General features: G+C 36.8%; 3 protein-coding genes across 4 annotated transcripts; 2 read left to right on the top strand and 1 right to left on the bottom strand.

Annotated features, from left to right (window-relative positions):
• The first annotated feature begins 4 nt into the window (after nt 1–4).
• On the top strand, nt 5–14,640 carry LOC100635979 (WD repeat-containing protein 66). 2 transcript variants are annotated; one of them, XM_019993256.1, is made up of 26 exons: nt 44–1,253; nt 1,312–1,380; nt 1,613–1,690; nt 1,879–1,982; nt 2,140–2,326; nt 2,448–2,525; nt 2,629–2,803; nt 3,263–3,365; nt 3,423–3,503; nt 3,595–3,675; nt 4,609–4,735; nt 5,301–5,416; nt 5,928–6,007; nt 6,509–6,645; nt 7,273–7,375; nt 7,445–7,515; nt 7,573–7,716; nt 8,033–8,115; nt 8,457–8,544; nt 8,950–9,021; nt 9,384–9,475; nt 10,372–10,500; nt 10,684–10,789; nt 10,962–11,052; nt 12,659–12,799; nt 14,349–14,640. In XM_019993256.1, exons 1-26 carry the CDS (start codon nt 93–95, stop codon nt 14,540–14,542), a joined length of 3,891 nt encoding a protein of 1,296 aa, XP_019848815.1. In that variant the 5' UTR covers nt 44–92; the 3' UTR covers nt 14,543–14,640. The 2 variants fall into 2 exon arrangements, with proteins under 2 accessions (XP_019848816.1, XP_019848815.1); XM_019993257.1 differs by lacking the exons at nt 10,372–10,500; nt 10,684–10,789; nt 10,962–11,052; nt 12,659–12,799; nt 14,349–14,640 and adding an exon at nt 9,663–10,073 and having other exon boundaries at nt 5–1,253.
• A 328-nt stretch (nt 14,641–14,968) lies between these two features.
• On the top strand, nt 14,969–16,970 carry LOC109580258 (uncharacterized). Its single transcript, XM_019993260.1, has 3 exons — nt 14,969–15,415; nt 15,927–16,035; nt 16,144–16,970. The coding sequence occupies exons 1-3, from the start codon at nt 15,102–15,104 to the stop codon at nt 16,549–16,551; spliced, it is 831 nt and encodes a 276-aa protein (XP_019848819.1). The 5' UTR covers nt 14,969–15,101; the 3' UTR covers nt 16,552–16,970.
• Nucleotides 16,971–17,055: 85 nt separating this feature from the next.
• On the bottom strand, nt 17,056–18,778 carry LOC100636107 (SEC14-like protein 2). Its single transcript, XM_003384166.2, has 4 exons — nt 18,650–18,778; nt 18,394–18,493; nt 17,513–17,585; nt 17,056–17,433 (listed from the first exon to the last, which is right to left on the bottom strand). Exons 1-4 carry the CDS (start codon nt 18,739–18,741, stop codon nt 17,183–17,185), a joined length of 516 nt encoding a protein of 171 aa, XP_003384214.1. The 5' UTR covers nt 18,742–18,778; the 3' UTR covers nt 17,056–17,182.

Genomic DNA, 18,778 nt, shown 5'->3' on the forward strand with positions numbered 1-18,778 from the left:
GATGGTAATTTTCAATTTTATTTTGTTCTATTTTAACAAATGATTCGTTCAATTAGATCACTTCCCGTTGCTATAGCAACAAATAAATCAAAATGGCGGAAGGTGGTGAAGTAAGCCAAGATCCTGTAATGGAAGATTCCCAGGAAAAACAGACAGAAATTGAGCCAGTGGAGGCTAAAATTGATGAAGCAAGCACTAATGATACTAGTAATGGAGAGAAGGAGGTAACTGAAGAGCCTCAAGAAGAATTCAAACCTTCAACTGATAAAGAGGATCAAGGAGAGAAAGAAGCAGAACCTGTTACTGATACACCTGCTAACGAACCAACGGGAGAAGAACCAGGACTGGAGCCTGCCACAAATAATACTGGGGATGAGTCTACTACCAATGATGATCCTACAGCTAATAAGGATAATGTTCCTATGACTGCTAATGATGGTTCTACTGCTAATAATACTGATGGTGCAAATGTTGATGAGCTTACTGCAGCTAATGATGATCCTACTGCAGCTAATGATGGTCCTACTCCAGTTAATGATGGCCCTACTCCAGCTAATGATGGCCCTACTCCAGTTAATGATGGCCCTACTCCAGCTAATGATGGCCCTACTCCAGCTAATGATGGTCCTACTCCAGCTAATGATGGCCCTACTCCAGCTAATGATGGCCCTACTCCAGCTAATGATGGTCCTACTCCAGCTAATGATGGTCCTACTCCAGTTAATGATGGCCCTACTCCAGCTAATGATGGCCCTACTCCAGCTAATGATGGTCCTACTCCAGCTAATGGTGGCCCTACTCCAGCTAATGATGGTCCTACTGCAGTAGATGAAGAAGGAGAGGAACAGTCTGAACTGGAGCAACAATTGAAAGAGCCCAACTCAAACAAGGGCACAAAACAAAACAAAGAAGAAGAAGAAGAACCATCAACAGATAAACCAAATGAGCCCTCACCTCCTCCTCCTCCTCCTGAAGAAAAAGAGAAACAAAGTGAAGAGAAACCAAGTGATGGTGTTGTTGTACTCCCTCCTGCTCCTCCACCCACTGCTTCTAAGTCGTCTGATGAAAACCCAGCAATACCCGGAGAAGGAGAGGTAGAGGATGATAAGAATGAAGAAGGAGGAATGATTGAGATAATGGAGCTGCCATTAGAGAAGCTAAAAGTATCAGAGGATGAAGAGAAGAGCCTATTAGAGACTGCTGTACCTGGACAGACTTTTGATACACCAACTCCTTTATCAAACCAACCACTAGTAAGTACACTTTAATGCTCAGTGATGATAATAATGAATTATTTGCTAATTTCTGTAGTCACTTACATGGTCGTATGGTTTCAATCACAATGTACCAGTTCATAACATTTCTACTGACGACAAAAAGGTACTAGCATCTACATGTACATGTAGATACTACACAGATGCACATGTAAAATTAACTTTATTTTATGTAACATGTAAAAATACGTGTAAATATGTACTTGTATTATAATTCATGCGAACATAAACATGCTTTATATGTATAGACATGCCCATAAAGTGTGGTAATAAACTGAGTGTGTTTATGATGTACATGTACATGTACATGTACATGTATATTTGTCTGTTTTGTATAGATGATATTCTACACTTGCAGTCACACTGGGATTATTTATGATTGTAAGAGGCACAGACAGTTCTTACTGCAAGGACACGTAAGAGAGAGAGAGAGAGAGAGCCATTTTTATAAAAAATAATTATGCATACATTGTTATCAACAATAAGACTTTTTGCTAATTGTGATATGATACTTTTACTGTTCTGCAACTAAATAATTATGTTGTAGATGTGCCTGTACCTGTATAATGCACATAATGCTTGCTTCACTATTGCTTCACTACAGGGTCACCCAATAACCTGCACTGCAGTGAGTGGTGACAGGAGGTGGCTGGCCACTGCTGATGTTGGAGCAGACCCACTCATCATCATTTGGGACTCATACTCTGGGTATTATTACTTTTACATTTGTTTTATATGCATTTTTATTTATTTATATTTTATTTTTTATTTTATTTTATTTTTTATTTTATTTTATTTTTTATTTTATTTTTATTTTATAATTTATATTCTTCTCATGTACTTATACTGTATCAATTTTCTCTAGTATACCAGTTCGGACGTTTTACAATAATTTGGGTCAAGGTGTTGTGGGTGTGGCCATGTCACAGGATGCCCGTTACCTAGCAACCATTGGGTGTCAGATTCCTCAGGTCGTCAGTGTCTGGGACTGGACCAATGAGAGAGAGACTCCGGTGCAATCGGTCACACTCAACCCGGACTACGGTATACAGGTATGGAACGGGAAGGAATGAGTATCAAAGTTTGAAAGTATGGGTATGAAAACTAGAGGATTAAAATGAATTATTTTCATTGTTTTATACATGTATATGTACATGTTTTTTTACATTATAGACATACATCACATTTAGTCATAATGACTCATCGCTCCTTGCATCAAACAGTGACGATCAAGTCATCTTTTATAAATGGGTAAGCAAGCAATTAATTAATTAATCATCAAACCACACCCACTAATTAATCAATCCATACACATTTACATGTATGTACATTATTTATGTACATGTATTCTTAGACTGCCAAAGGTCTTTCTGTATGCACTACTCCGGTTAGCGACAGGGATTTCAATAAATCCGTGGGTCTTTTATCACAGACTGTGTTCCTACCTGATGGGTCCAACCATTGGGCTCTGACTGGTACCTCTGAAGGATGTGCTGTTGTGTGGGAAACTAGCGGACTATACCACAATCGTTAGTATATACATGTACATGTACATGTACATGTAGTTGTATTACATGTACATGTACTAGCAGAGATGTATAGGATCTATTACACATTAAGAGTTTTATGGAGTTAAGTTTATTTTGTGAATTTCTGCAACTGAATTTGCACAAGTTACCAAATGAAAATGAAGTGTCTTAATGACTGTATATATAGCCATCATGTAGCAATTAAATCATCAAATAGGGACTCCATGTTCATGTAATATGACAGTAATAGTATTATAGTGAGTGAGTATACCTGATAGAGCACAATAAGGAAAGAAATAGGAAAATAAGCAACTAAAGAGCTCATTTCCTTAAGTTTTGGTTTTCTGATTACTCTATTTTCATTAACGTACATGTACATGTACACATAATACATGTAAATGATATATATTATTATTATTATCTTATTATTATTTATGATTATTTTATTTTTCATTACAGAGGAGATGAGACCCCTTAGCGAGCTGAGACTTGAAAAGAAGAAACCGGTCCGACTGATGAAACTACATGATTACCCAGTCACTGCCATCACCACCATAAACCAGTGAGACCACACCCATTAACCACACCCACTTTAGTATGATAACGTACACTTTTCTAGTGATCCTTGTCGATGTATTGTCACTGGGGATAGCATTGGACATGTTAAGTTTTTTGATAAAAATCTAAAGCTGCTATACTGGTTAGTAATTTGTACATGTACTTGTACTATGGACTGTATATAAAGCTCTCTCTCTCTTTTCTTCTTTTTCTTGATCTATTTCTTTCCCTAGGTATACTGATTTGTGTACTGGTCCTATTGCATCAGTGTCGTTTGCTTATTCCATCAAACTAATGACCAGTTCTTCTATAACGTAAACATCATGAACATGCACTGCAATTAATATTGTACAATTTCAGAAAGATACCCTGTACTATAGCCCATGGTTTTTTCCAAAAAATGGCTCCAAAATCACCCCTAATTTTTATTACACTTTCTGATACATATTGATGTACTTATGCTGTGTAGAAAGTTTGAGCTGATTCCGACTTCAATTTTTTAAGTTACAGCCATTTTAAAAAAACGTCAAAATTCTGAAAAATTCCCTGTACTATAGCCCATGGTTTTTTCCAAAAAATGGCTCCGAAATCACCTCCAATTTTTATTACATTTTCTGATACATATTGATGTATTTATGCTGTGTAGAAAGTTTGAGTCGATTCCGACTTCAATTTTTCAAGTTACGGCCATTTTAAGAAAACGTCAAAATTCTGAAAAATACCCTGTACTATAGCCCATGGTTTTTTCCAAAAAATGGCTCCAGAATCACCCCCAATTTTTATTACATTTTCTGATACATATTGATGTATTTATGCTGTGTAGAAAGTTTGAGTCGATTCCGACTTCAATTTTTCAAGTTACGGCCATTTTAAGAAAATGTCAAAATTCTAAAAAATACCCTGTACTATAGCCCATGGTTTTTTCCAAAAAATGGCTCCAGAATCACCCCCAATTTTTATTACATTTTCTGATACATATTAATGTATTTATGCTGTGTAGAAAGTTTGAGTCGATTCCGACTTCAATTTTTCAAGTTACGGCCATTTTAAGAAAACGTCAAAATTCTGAAAAATACCCTGTACTATAGCCCATGGTTTTATCCGAAAAATGGCTCCAAAATCACCCCCAATTTTTATTACATTTTCTGATACATATTGATGTCCTTATGCTACATAAAAAGTTTGAGTTGATTCCGACTTCAATTTTTCAAGTTATGACCATTTTTGACATTCTCTCTGCCCCTTAGATCTCTATCAGGTTATCCTAATCAAAGTTTACTGGCTGATGGTGTCAAGCTAGTCATTCCTGATTTCACTATAAGCACGTCTGTATCCTCCATCATCCACCTCTCAACTAACGGAAGGATAAGAGATGTATGAGAGAGAGAGAGAGAGAGAGTGGAGGAGAAATAAGAAATGAATTGTTAATCTTTCAGTATAATCTACATACACTTACAATGTAGATATGTACATGTACATATACATGTACATGTACATATACATGTACATGTACATGTATATGTACATGTACATGTATATGTACATGCACTTAATGTATAGATACATGTGTACAATGTATACATGTATGTACATGTACATGTACATGCATACTTGATGTATTGAAAAATTTTAGTTTGTGAGTACTCTGGATTAAGTGATGGTGGTTATGATTCTTGGAACTTTATATCATAGTGACATTATGGTCATATTCATGTACATGTACAACGAATTAATGTGTAATGTCCATGTACATTTTTTAGTGAGATGGTTGGTCTTCTCTCCCTTTTCTTTTTCCTTTGACATCAAATACTAGAAAGTGATGATCAAAGCATTAATAGTGTGCATCAGATGAAAGTTGCTAATTGCCTGTCTTTTGTTACAATTATGCAGCTTTCTTTATTTTTGATTTTTTAATTTAAAAAGATGTACTTAACTGTAGGTTATCCTTGAAGATCATGACTCTACAGTCTCTGCACTATCAGCTCATCCTTCCCAACCTCTGCTCCTGGTAGGGAGCTACAGCAGGAAACTGAAACTATGGAACTACTCTACCAAGTAAGGACATAGACATTATACACAGACCATTATGATTGTCATTATAATTGTGTATAATATCTATGGTAAGGAGAAAGAGGAAGGAATTACATGTTTATATACATGTACATGTATTTGTATGTACTTTTTGTAAATACAGTACATGTAGTTCATGTCTTTACTGGTACTGGTTCTTTAAGATATCTTTACTTTCTTACTATAAAAAGCTCTACACGTAATTTGGCAGCAGATCTACATGTTAAACCAATCAAAGGAATCAACTGCTGTAGCACTTGTAATAATAATAATACTGTCCAGTGGTACATGTACAGTACATGTACATGTATATCTGTCTGACACTATCCTTTGTATGGTAATACTCTTCCTTTGCTGGCAGCTTTAATTGCATCATTGGATGTACATGTACATGCACCAAACTGTGTGTCCTAATGGATCACTACTATTGTTTTATGTGATAGACAATGAAGTTATGAACTTTGTTAAAACTTATCCTTCTTGTCTCCTGCTTTAGGAAGGTAGTAATGTCAAGACAGTTATCAGATCAGTTACTAGTTCAGTGCATGAGTTATGATCCTAGAGGAGAATGTGTAGGTTAGTATATACAGTGCAGACACCTCAGACACACACACATACCCTCATACACATACCCTCGTACTGATACCTTCATGCTCATACTCTCATACTCATACCCTCATACTCATGCTCTCATGCTCATACCCTCATACTCATACCCTCATGCTCATACCCTCATGCTCATACCCTCATACTCATACCCTCATACTCATACTCTCATACTCATAAACTCATACCTATACCCTCATACTCATACCCTAGCTTAGGTTACCTTCATGCTCATACTCTCATACTCATACTCATACTCATACCCTCATACTCATGTCCTCATACTCATACCCCATACTCATACCCTCATACTCATACCCTCATTTTTATACCCTCATACTCATACTCTCATGCTCATACTTTCATACTCATACCTTCATAACCATACCCTCATACTCATACACTCATACTCGTACCCTCATGCTCATACCCTCATACTATTTTGTTATTATTATTATATTATACTTTAAGGCATTGGGTTTACTGGCGGAGAGGTCCTTGTTGTTGATTCAGTCACTCTTCATGATGTCAGTGAGATATTTCATTATTCTAAGGACACCGTTACTTTACTGACCTTCTCAAATGACTCTCGCTATATGGCTATTGCTGTAGGGAGAGAGAGAGAGAAGGAGAGAGAGGGAGAGACAGAGGGAGAGACAGAGAGAGAGAGACAGAGAGAGAGGGGGAGAGAGAGAGAGAGAGAGAGGGAGAGACAGAGGGAGAGACAGAGAGAGAGAGACAGAGAGAGGGGGGAGAGAAAGAGACAGAGAGAGAGGGAGAGAGACAGAGAGAGAGGGGGAGAGAAAGAGAGAGAGAGAGACAGAGAGAGAGAGAGAAGAAAAGAAAAACAAAAAACAATGTGTACAAGTATACTTCACAATAAGGAAAAGAAAGTGTGATAAATGATGCTATTTGCATATCTTTATCAAAAAACAAACAAATTATTATGTGTATGTATGGCAGTGGCATCATTTTCACAATGACATAATGAGATTAGAAATGAGCTCAAATCAGTCATAATCATCTACATGTGCCATACATTTTTAACTTACTAAACAGTTGCTTAAACTTTCTGTACAGCAATGCATAAATGAAAATGTTTTGTCTCCACTATAGAGAGAAGAAACTTTACCGTACATCATCATCAGCATCATTATTATTATTATTATTATTATTATTATTATTATTATTATTATTATTATTATTATTATTATTATTATTGTTATTATTTTTAGGATTTAGACCACACTGTTACACTCTATGTCTCTTCCAATACTCCCAAAGGAAGGCGTTGGTCATTTCTTGCAAGGCATAAGGCCCACTATAAAAAAATTGAAGGTACACCATCACCTTATTAGCTGTATTTACCTCTAGCTTTGCACTTCTTTAATTTCTTTCTCTTTTTAGCCATTTTATTTGGGGTTTTCCCCGATTCTGGTGAGCCACGCCTTTTTTCTCTTGGATCTGACAGGAAGCTGGTCAGTTTACATGCACATAGATCTTTTTTTTTATTTTAAATTTTACTATTTTTTCAGGTTGAGTATGATCTCTGTAATTCCAGCGAAGACAACCTTCAGTTGCTTAGCATTGATAGAATAGAGCAGACTGCCACACCCACCTCTATAACCTGGTGCCCGCCTCTTTCTGTAGAGTCGTTTGTGATAACAGCTAATGACGAAGTTAGTATTTTGGAGCAACTTAAAAAATTTGTAAAAAATTCAATTTTGATCGGAATTAGCTCAAACTTTCTACACAACATAAGAAGATGTATATCCATCAGAAAAATTATAAAAATGGATAATTCTCTCCAAATTTTATTTTTGACTAAAACTGCATGTACATGTACATGTACATGTAGCCCCAGCTATTTATGGTGTATATACATGTACAATATGATGTACATGTACATGCATGTACAAGTGGTAGCTCTTTCTTTTCTATTATTCTTTATTATCTTTATACTTTCACTGACCTTTTAACTGTCCTTCACTGTAGTACAAGATAAAGCTTTACAATTCTACCACAAAAATGTGTCGCAAAACTCTACTAGGCCCTACATTTGGTAGCCCAATAAGAAAGTGAGTCATTATAGCTATCAGAGGGAAAGAGAGAGGGATAAAGAGAGAGGGAGCTAGGGAGGGAGGGAGAGAGAGAAAGAGAGAGAGAGAAAGAGAGAGAGAGAGGGAGAAAAAGAGGGAGGGAGAGAGAGAGGGATTGTGTGAAATTGGGAGAATAATAGAATAACTAAAACAGACAAGAGACTGTGAAAAGAAAGCAACAAAGACAAGCAAAGAGAAGAACAAATAAATACAACATACCCCTCTAGACACACATTACTCTCCATACACATACATACATGTACATGTACATGTACATGTACATATGCTCAATCTTTGTGTGTGCATACTCATACCCACAGGATGATAGTACTGCCAAAGGGAGCCGATACAACTCAAGAGACAGTAATAGATGATAGAAGATACCTTGTATACATCACCAATGATAAAGTAAATGCCATTCATTTGTGCATGAATTTGCATCATTTACATGTACATGTATATGTAGATGCATATACATGTATGTACGTACATGTACATGTACTTCAAAGACATTGCTCCTCATAAACTGTTAACCAATAGGTGAGGATGTATATGTAGTAATGGAATGGTGCGTTTTGTGCATGTACATGTACATGTAGTTGGAAAGGCAAAAACAATTAAGCCCTTAAATTCTGTACATTCGCTGGACTGTAGATAATATTATTATTATTGTAGTAGAGATACGTTTCAATTATAGACCTTACATTATAAAGATAATAGGTTATGTAAACACTTCTGTACATGTACATGCGTTTCTTACTACATACATGTATATGTACATGTACATAATCTCATTATTGTATTCTGCCTTAGGTGGGTCTGTTGATATTACCTCATGACGGTAATCCATACAACAGCATATGTCTAACTGCTCATCCTGAACAGGTAGGCCGTCTTGTCATTCTTGCATGACAATTAGCTACTCATTTAGTCTTTATCTAACAGATGAAGTTATTTTTGTTCTACTTGTGATCTCCTTTGGCTTCTTGCATGTTTATATGCATGTACAATACAAATAATGCATTTATATACTAAAGATGAACTTACTTGCATATAGATATACATGTACATGTACATGCAGGGATAAGTAGTACTATTACTATTACTTTATTCTTTCTCTTTGTATTACTATTATTATTATTATTTATTTATTTATTTATTATTATTATGCTTTAAGGGGAGTGGAAATGCTTCAACTAATTATTGAATAAATGAATTAAAAATATGCCTATTAATCCCTGCTCTAGATCAGTGATGTTGCTGTAGCATATGATGGTAGCTGCGTGTTCACTGCTGGGGGAAAGGATTGTGTAGTGAACCAATGGAACATCAATACAGAGTAAGTGTACCCACACATCTACTGCATTACTGTCACTATACTTCACATTATAATCATTGTTTCACCATTACAGTTACATGGTACTGCAATTACAAATTTGTACTGTCTTGTAGTACCACAGTCCCTTCCTCTCTCTCTCTCCCTCTCTCTTTTTTCTCTTTTCATTTCCTCATTAAATCCTTCCAAGTTCCATATAGACAGTATTATGATGCATTGTACGGAGATGTTTGTGTCAACTATAGAAAGGGAGTCAAGTGACTGTGTAAAGTTGTTTTAAGATAAGGTTCTCACTTAAAACCACCGCCAGATGACACTCTATTAGCCTTTAGAGATAATACCACTACATGACACAATTCCACGCACTAGCAAAAGAAATATTATTGTTATAATTTTATTTTTAAACGTACAATTTGTACTACATTGTGTATCTCTCACCTTTACACTTCTCGATAAGTAAGGGCTTGTAAAAACTATACTTTACGCTTTTCCGCCTCTTTGGAGGTAATCTCCCTTTTATTAAAAGGATAATGTAGTGTTTAAAGAAATGGAACAGAGAGAGGGAAAGAGAGAGAGAGAGAGAGGGAGAAAGATAGGGGGGAGGTATGAATTATAATGTACATGTACTTGTACATGATAGTAAGTAGTGTACATGTAAAAACGTTTATTTTTATTTTTTAACTGTTTCCTATTATGATGTGTGGGTGCAGCTCCTTATAATAACAGTTACTAATTGATTCTATAATGAGCCCTGAAATAAAGAACAGGAACATCCATGCATGTGTACATGTACATGTACATGCACTGCTCTTATGTACATGTACATGTACATGTACATGTACATGCATATAAATATGTCATTGATGATATTATTTTGTGGTTTTTCTCTGCATGTGTAGTTCACTGGAAGCTCACTCACTGTTAGGTGGTGAGGGATTGCTTCCTTTCTATGCTCTCATTGAAGGAGGAAGAGAGGGAGAGTTCTTTGGACAGTTGGAAGAGTATTTCTATTATGCACAACTAAGGACGTAAGTACATGCACATAAAAATGCACTAAAATTACTGTACATATACATGTACATGTATATTAATTTCTAAAAATTATTGTTTTATTTTGGCAATTTTTTCCCCAAATTTCCAACGTACCCAATATTTCTCAATTACATTGCTAAAATAATAATAATTATTATTATTTTATTTTTTTTCTAAAGGCAAGGAACTGATTGTATGAAGACTCGGGTTGCGTCAGCTTCCATTGCTATTGAGCAGATACCTTACGTGATGAGGGCCATTGGATACTATCCTTCAGAACATGAAGTAGAGTACATGCAAATACACTGTATTAATGTCATTATATGTAATATGCATTTGTAAATGTACTCTCAATTTTTTCCTATTAGGAATGTTTTTCTGTCATTATTAATATTATAATTAATGTTATTATTATTATTATTGTTATTGTTATTATTATGTATGTTTTTATTCCTAGATTGATAATATGCTAAATGAAGTGAAGTTTAGCCAGTATGTTGATAAAGGTGGCATTGTCACTGAAATTGATCTGGGACAATTCATACAGTGTAAGACTCATCTTATACCATATTGCATCAGAAACATGTCCATGTACATGTACATGGACATACATTCGTCTGTGTGTCTGCCTATGGAGGGGTACATGTAAATGTTCATTTTTAAATGGCCTTGTTCTTTCACTGTTTTCTTTCATAATACTTAATAACTTGTTTCGTGTTTGTCCTAGAAATAATGATAATGATTGATAATGATAATAACTGTGTGTCTGTCTGTGTATATGCACACATACTCTAGTAACTTAATTAATAATTGAGTTTCATATAGAGCATCAGCTGATGTGTATAGTAAGTACAGTGTATATTCAATACACCTACTGTAGCCTTCTATAGTGAAAGACACTTCTATAAGGAGGATATCTTTATAAATGAGGACACCTTTATAATGAGGACACCTTTATAATGAGGACACCTTTATAATGAGGACACCTTTATAATGAGGACACCTTTATAATGAGGACACCTTTATAATGAGGACACCTTTATAATGAGGACACCTTTATAATGAGGACACCTTTATAATGAGGACACCTTTATAATGAGGACACCTTTATAATGAGGACACCTTTATAATGAGGACACCTTTATAATGAGGACACCTTTATAATGAGGACACCTTTATAATGAGGACACCTTTATAATGAGGACACCTTTATAATGAGGACACCTTTATAATGAGGACACCTTTATAATGAGGACACATTTATTATAAGCCAGGACATTTGTAAATTGTAATATCCCAATTGGTATAAACTTACCTCTGAAATGAGGAACCCTCTGTATTAACTTAATACAGAGGGTTCCTCATTAATCACACAGCCTGTAGTATCTGGACTATATGAAGCAACATTATTGTGTTACTGGTATAGTGAATCTAATAAAGAGAAGGACAGTACTACAGACTGTAGTCTCTCTCTATTAATGTATGCAGGCCTGGTTTAGCCAGGTGTGTAGCCTAGCTCTTATAATTGTTACTATATCTGGTCCACACATGATTCATTGATGAAATAAGGACAGGTGTCTATAGCTGCATTAGGATGCACTGTGTATGGCTTGTATGGTAAAGAATTGGTAATACTACTGGTGCTTGCCTGCCTGTACAGGCACCAGCAATGGCCAGCATATTGTGTGTGAGAGTGAGTCTGGGGTGGGGTAGAGCAGTAGACTAGTGTCTCATTATTAAGGAAAGAGAATATAGAATTGTGCATCTGTTGTGTTACTTTTTTCTTAATTTCCATTTTTCCTTATCTCTCTTCCTCCCTTTCCTCTCTCTCCCTAGCTTCCTCCTTTTCCCCCTCTCTCTTCCCCCTTCTCTCCCTCCCTCCCTCCCTCCTCCTCTTTCTCTCTCTCTCTCTTGGTTCTTAACATTATCATAACAATCAGTCTTTGTTACTGTCTATGAGTAATTGTGGACTTTGGCAGTATAGTTTCAATTTCTTCCCTATTATGTGCATATGTATGTATAAATTGTGGTTTCCAAATACAATAAATAATACTTATACTACTGGATATGTTTTTCTTTCACTTTCTCTGTCCTGCATCTTTTGTCTTTCCTTCTTTATTTTATAATCTCAAGTTTATCTTCTCTTCCTTCTAGTGTACATCAACCACAGACCAGTCTTTGGCTTGCTCCCATTGGACATTACCCAGTCGTTCAAGACACTCGGGAAAAGAAGAGGAAAAGAAAAAAATTGCTCCATTGAGAGAACAAAACTGCTACAGCTTCTTCAAGAGAAAGGTAGGAGAGAGAGAGAGAGAGAAGTAGCTATAGCATGCTACATGTATATACATGTACGTCTACATATGAACGTGCGTGTACATGTACATGTACATGTACATGTAGATCGAAGGACAATAGAGATAAAGAGAGAGAAAGAGAGTAAGTATCTGAAGAGGCTGCACATGTTAACGAGCTCTGAGATACACACATACACAACTCATGAATACTGGAATGAGCTCAGTTAGTGGATAGTTTATCCTGTACCAGCCTTATCTGTGTATCCTCAGTGTTGACAGATTATAATAGTAATAGGACACTGTTGGGGGTGGAACTAAGATAAAGATTCAGAGAATATTATTAGTATCACAGAGAATGACATACATGTAGTGTGACAGTGATATTATAGTGCATATTATGGTAACAGATACCTATATTAGTACATGTAGCTGTGGTTCCTAAACAAAGCTTGAAAGTGAGAGGTTTTGTGGGTTTAGTGTAATGACAACCTCCTCCTGGAGTATCTACAACAAATGGAGTTTTCTTTTGAAACTGTACAAACAACAGCTTCATTTTGAGACACACAGTACCTGCCTCAAGCTATACAGTCCATATGAAGGAACACACACACACACACACACACACACACACACACACACACACACACACACACACACACACACACACACACACACACACACACACACACACACACACACACACACACACATACACTCAGAGATAGAGTCAATCTGTCTGATGCCATCATTTGTAATACTCTTTGTCTGTATGCTGACAATCAATGAAAAGTTGAAAATTATGTTTATACTACTTGGACTTGGTAACACACACACACACACACACATAACATGTACATGTACATGTACATTTACCTACACTTCTATGTAGACTTGGCAAATGACTGAAACCTTGTTATTCCGATCCTTTGAAATTATATATAGCTATAATTATAGTGACCACCGCTTCTTGTTGGTTAGATCTTGTTCCTTCAACATCATAACCCACTAATCCAGTTGGGTAGTGGCCACTAGCTGTCACGAAGAGGTTTCACTAAGATCAAGGATTAGGTGCTGCAAGCAAATGCCCAGACATTTGATGTGGTCTATGGCAAGATTTGCTAGGAATAGAATCCCTTTTTTATTATTTTGTTTTCACCTAAGTTACTATACGTGTAGGTCTTTTTTAGGCTTGATTGCATTCTTGTCTATGCATCAGGGATTCCCTTGTATTCTCTCCTACTCCTCCGCCTTACCGCTAGTGGGATCCTCCACACTAATGATATGGTACTTAAGTCTGGTTTACACTTAATGCCATAGAACCCAACGCAGACGAGCGTAAAATTAAAATCTGACCAACTTTGTGTCAACTGCAAAGTGTTTTAATTGTGTCAAAAGGTCAGATAACCCACGTATTTTTTTAGCATTACCTCAATTGTAAACCTATGTATTCTACTGTATTAACAAGTGTCAATGGTATAATATTTGCAGGCATTATGAATCTTAAAAATCTACGTGACACCACATGATACTAATTTCTTTTTATTTGATAGGTGAACATTTTACAGAGTCAGAGCTGGTGGATTACTTGATGACACTCGTTAGTACTGGCCATTATTTAGAGTCAGAGGCAGACGGAGATGTAGCACTTGACCCTGCTAAACTGTTACAGCAAATCCCTGAGTTTGTAACAGCAAAAGACTTTGTAGAAGAAATGCTAGGGCTGACTGCTACTCACAATAGCTAAGAGAGAGGACAAAAGAGACATATAGAGCTAGAGATGTCATTATTATTTTACAATGTTGTTATAATGGCCAGATTAAATTATATTGCCGTAAGGTGTAATTTTTGGAATCAGCTGATTAGCTGTGGGAGTGTCACTACACTCGTGTAGTAGGCAATCAGCTGATCGGGTCCTTAGATTTTTAGCACGAATTTCAATCCCCAATAGAAAAGCGAGGAATATCCTGAAGGGTTTTTGCAAGTAGTTTTTGCATTGGGTATTCATTTGGCTACAAGCATCAGTTTTAGCTGTCTTGTGCTTGGTAAGGAAAAGCCGTCAGAGGCTTGAGAAGTGACGGCGTGTTTTGCCCCTAACGTGTAGGCGAACAGCTGATAAATGACCTACTGCGCATGTGCAGTAGCTCAGCTCGTAATCATTATTAGTGGCGGGTCTCTCTCCTCTCTCTTCAGTCTTTCTGTTTCTCTCATCTCGGCTGTCTATCCCTTCCCCTCTCCTCTCTCCCTCCTCTCCACAATACCACCTATTTTTAGTCAACTCCTGAGTTTGCTGCGAGTAGGATATCATGCTCTGTACGGCTGCCATATTCCCACTGAGCTTGGAAGAAAAGGAGGCCAGCCATGCTTCCAGCTACCACCAGCAGCACAGGAAAATGAGACGCTCTCTCACCTCTAGCTCTAGCCCCGAAAGTCCCACTTCCAGGCAGCCACTCCGTTTAAAGGAGCGGCGCTCTCCTATCCATTTCTTCCCCAGTTTCAACAGCGCTGAGCCGCCTTTCAACCGCACTCAGATCCCCCTTCCATTCGATATATTGACCGATCTACCTGTAGAGATCTCCCTCTCCATTCTTTCCTATCTTTCCCCGCAGGAACTGATACGGTAAGTTGCACTGTGCTTTTTATGAACTTTTTTCTTTATTTATTTTTTCTTGTCTTCCATAAACGTGCGCAGTATGTTTAATTATTAGTCCCATAGTAATTTAATCTCTACTCACTACCAAAAAGAACATATAGAATATACAATCTGCAGTTTTGTTGCATTACAAGTTCTTGTGATTACGCGTCCTTTTCATGAAAGGACGAAAGTAAATGCTGATAATGATAGTGGAAATGAACGAAAGACATAACCGTTGTGGTGTCAGTGTTTTTTTAATCCCTTTATTGATCGTTTTCTTGCATCAATGTTTATTTTTAATCGCGATTGCTTTTAAATTCAGATGGTGTGAAAAGAGAGATGGAGAGAGAGAGAGAGAAAGCTGAGAGACAGATAGTGTTGATGCTAAGCACAGCTGTTCGTGTGGGTTACCACTTTTACACTCTGATTTATTAGATGACCTAAAAATGCTTCCACTATGTAACTAACTCTCTCATCTCTTTCTATCTTCTATTAGTGTCTGCCTTGTCTGTAGAAAATGGTACACTCTTGCTCATGATAGAGTACTAAGGAGAAAGCGTCTTGCATTTGTTCGAAACCAAAGGCTCAACTTCCAGCTGTCGAAAGTAATCAATCAGCAACAATAATAATAATATTAGAAATAATTATAAATAACTAATATTCAATTTGTAAAATAGAAATGATATTATAAAATTCCCTCTTATCCTGTGTAGGAGAATTACATCACTGCCCAACAGTCATTGCCCCAACCTTCCCCAGTGCCAGCTGGTGGTTCCAGGCCAGTGCTAAGTCCTGTCAACTTCATAGAGCCTCGTCACTCGCGAGCACACAGCGAACCTCACTACTTCCAGTTCCAGCAACCTTCCTCTCCCTCTTGGTCCCACCTCCGAACGCCCGGCTCCGCCTTCTCTAGTGTCGTTGACGGGGTCGAAAGACTTTCCTTAAAACCCGAAGCATCCAACATAAGGCGTTGTCTTTTCCCGGAGGATAAAGATATGGGCGTGACCCGATCTCACTCTCGTAGAACCAATCGACGTCCCGATTACCAGGGAAGCGGTCGGTCGACTGTGGACCTCGTCGCCTGTAAGAGAACAAACAAGAGTCGTCTTAGGAGACTTTGAGGCTCCACCTTTCAACCACGCCCACAATAATCAGATGTTTCCCCGTCTTTAAAAACTCCGCCCCAACATTATTATGATATTTATTCTATCTTTACTTTTTAGCGTGTTTCCCCTACTAATTTCCCCATACAACTTGCTCTTCTTTCACTTGCCCTTCCTCCAGTCATCGGTTTATTTTCTTGTTCAAATTGTCACCAAAATATTTGTCATCAGATTTTCTTCCTCTGATACTGGACTATCATGACATTAAAAAAAGACTCTGACAGACCTTTACTTGCTCCTGTTTTGCTCACTCTATCCTGAAAGACTAAACGTTGTGTTCCTTAACATCAATTATAAATATAATAAAAACTGTTATTGCCGTTATTGATTATTGTGTTTTATTATGATCACTAAAACTGTGTTGTTATAATGAAAAATTTTTAAAGTTTCTAAGGCAGATCTGAAAAATTGTGCCAGGCACACGATTATCAATAAATTATTTTCAGCAATTTATAACAATAATGTAATAAAGACAATGATGATAGCTCTAATTTGTTGACACTAAAAAAACAAAGTGTATAAGGACTGAAAGAAAAGTATATGAAATCTACAAAACAAAACAATAATGTATAATTAAGCTCTTTTTTTTCTATTGTTTTATATCATCGACCGTCTCTTCTAAACTCATCCCACCAACTCCATTCTCAATCAACCCCTCGTCTTTATCTTTGACCGTTGTACCCACCGCGGTACCACTTGCGTCTCCATTGCTCACTGGTGAATGTGCAGGAGAGTGGCTACAGGCTTCAAGCATCTGCGGGTCGGGAGGGAGGGATTGAACGGAGTATCGAACCTCTTTTGTTCTTGTCCAACTATAAGTGTTATCAAATTTTAGGATATCTAAAAGAAATGGAAATTAAATGTACATAATATGTACATTTGATTCTCCTTCTCCCCTCCTTCTCTCTCTCTATCTTACAGATTCCTTCATGTTCACACTCGTGGAATCCTGTCTCAGGTATAACATGTGACTCACTTCTCTTGGATGGAATCTAGAAATTAATAATAATTAATTATTAATAATCATCACAGCAGTTGCATCATATATCAGGCTCAAGTTTATGACAAATATTAATCCATTAGTATATAGAATTATACATTAATAAACTTTATTATGACAAACAATATTAATTATTATTATTATTAGCTACACCAGTAGGACTTCACAAAAGGCAACTCAACCACACCAATCAGCTTCATCAGGTTTTGTACAAACACTCTAATGTACCAGCCAGCCAGAGCCACCTCAAACTAGCCCACTGGAACCCATGATCAGTCAGTTGTGTGACCATACTTATAACTACTTGTGACCTCTCCCTAAACCTTCTATAAACAGCAGACGTGTATAGCCCATTATTATGATTTACTGTCTGCTGTGACTTATGGTACGTACAGGTGCATTGGATGTCTTTGTACTAACTGAGCTCTTAATTTCTCTTTCCTCTTAATCTCTTTCTTTCTCAATTATTAAATTCTCATTAAATACAATTAGTATCATATACACCTACACGTGACCATACTGTACATGTACATGTGTGCATGGATGAACAAACACCACTTTAATTAGTAGTAGGTATCATGTTACATGTACATTACGCCAATGACAGGTTTTAATTAATATGGTGAATACCCACACACACACTTTATTTGATAATAAAAGTTTTTGATAAACCAAAGTATAGCGGGAAATCGACCTAATTGCAAAACCTTCAGCAGTGCTCTCTCTCTCTCTCTCTCCCTCCCTCTCTCTCTCTCTCTCTCTCTCTCTCTCTCTCTCCTTTCCCTCATTCATTTACTAACTATTGTTGTAACTTCATTTGAGCGTGACCTTCTCTTCTTATCATTTCTTTTAAAGAAGAGGCCGAACCCAATGTCATAACCAACTGATAAGTATTCCCATCTACACAATGAGAGAATAGAATACACAAATCACAAAATTAGAAGAGCCCATTCACCAAAATATCATTATACAAACAAGGCAACTATTCCCCATCTGCTAATCTAAAAAGGTCTATCTACTACTCATGATTATGTTGCTCTAAATAATGCCCATCACCTAATCAGTGTTCCTTTGGTGTCTACGTCAATTTCAATTTGATGAAATGAGCCTCTGCCTACTGTAACCGTCTCCATGTCGTCTTTGTTCATTTCGGTGTTATTGATGAGGTAATAGCTATGCGGGATG

Source organism: Amphimedon queenslandica, unplaced genomic scaffold, assembly GCF_000090795.2.
Source record: "Amphimedon queenslandica unplaced genomic scaffold, v1.1 AMPQUscaffold_13500, whole genome shotgun sequence".
Lineage (NCBI taxonomy): Eukaryota > Metazoa > Porifera > Demospongiae > Haplosclerida > Niphatidae > Amphimedon > Amphimedon queenslandica.

Excerpts from the sequence above, each read along its gene's own strand:
- LOC100635979 (XM_019993256.1), top strand. The coding sequence starts at position 93 with ATGGCGGAAGGTGGTGAAGTAAGCCAAGATCCTGTAATGGAAGATTCC. Across the intron at positions 3,366-3,422 it reads GCCATCACCACCATAAACCA|TGATCCTTGTCGATGTATTG; the intron begins GTGAGACCACAC and ends ACACTTTTCTAG. Across the intron at positions 11,053-12,658 it reads TCTGGGACAATTCATACAGT|TGTACATCAACCACAGACCA; the intron begins GTAAGACTCATC and ends TCTTCCTTCTAG.
- LOC109580258 (XM_019993260.1), top strand. The coding sequence starts at position 15,102 with ATGCTCTGTACGGCTGCCATATTCCCACTGAGCTTGGAAGAAAAGGAG. Across the intron at positions 15,416-15,926 it reads TCCCCGCAGGAACTGATACG|TGTCTGCCTTGTCTGTAGAA; the intron begins GTAAGTTGCACT and ends ATCTTCTATTAG. Across the intron at positions 16,036-16,143 it reads TCAACTTCCAGCTGTCGAAA|GAGAATTACATCACTGCCCA; the intron begins GTAATCAATCAG and ends TATCCTGTGTAG.
- LOC100636107 (XM_003384166.2), bottom strand. The coding sequence starts at position 18,741 with ATGAACAAAGACGACATGGAGACGGTTACAGTAGGCAGAGGCTCATTT. Across the intron at positions 18,494-18,649 it reads ACCAAAGGAACACTGATTAG|ATGGGAATACTTATCAGTTG; the intron begins GTGATGGGCATT and ends CTCATTGTGTAG. Across the intron at positions 17,434-17,512 it reads GTGTGAACATGAAGGAATCT|ATATCCTAAAATTTGATAAC; the intron begins GTAAGATAGAGA and ends CATTTCTTTTAG.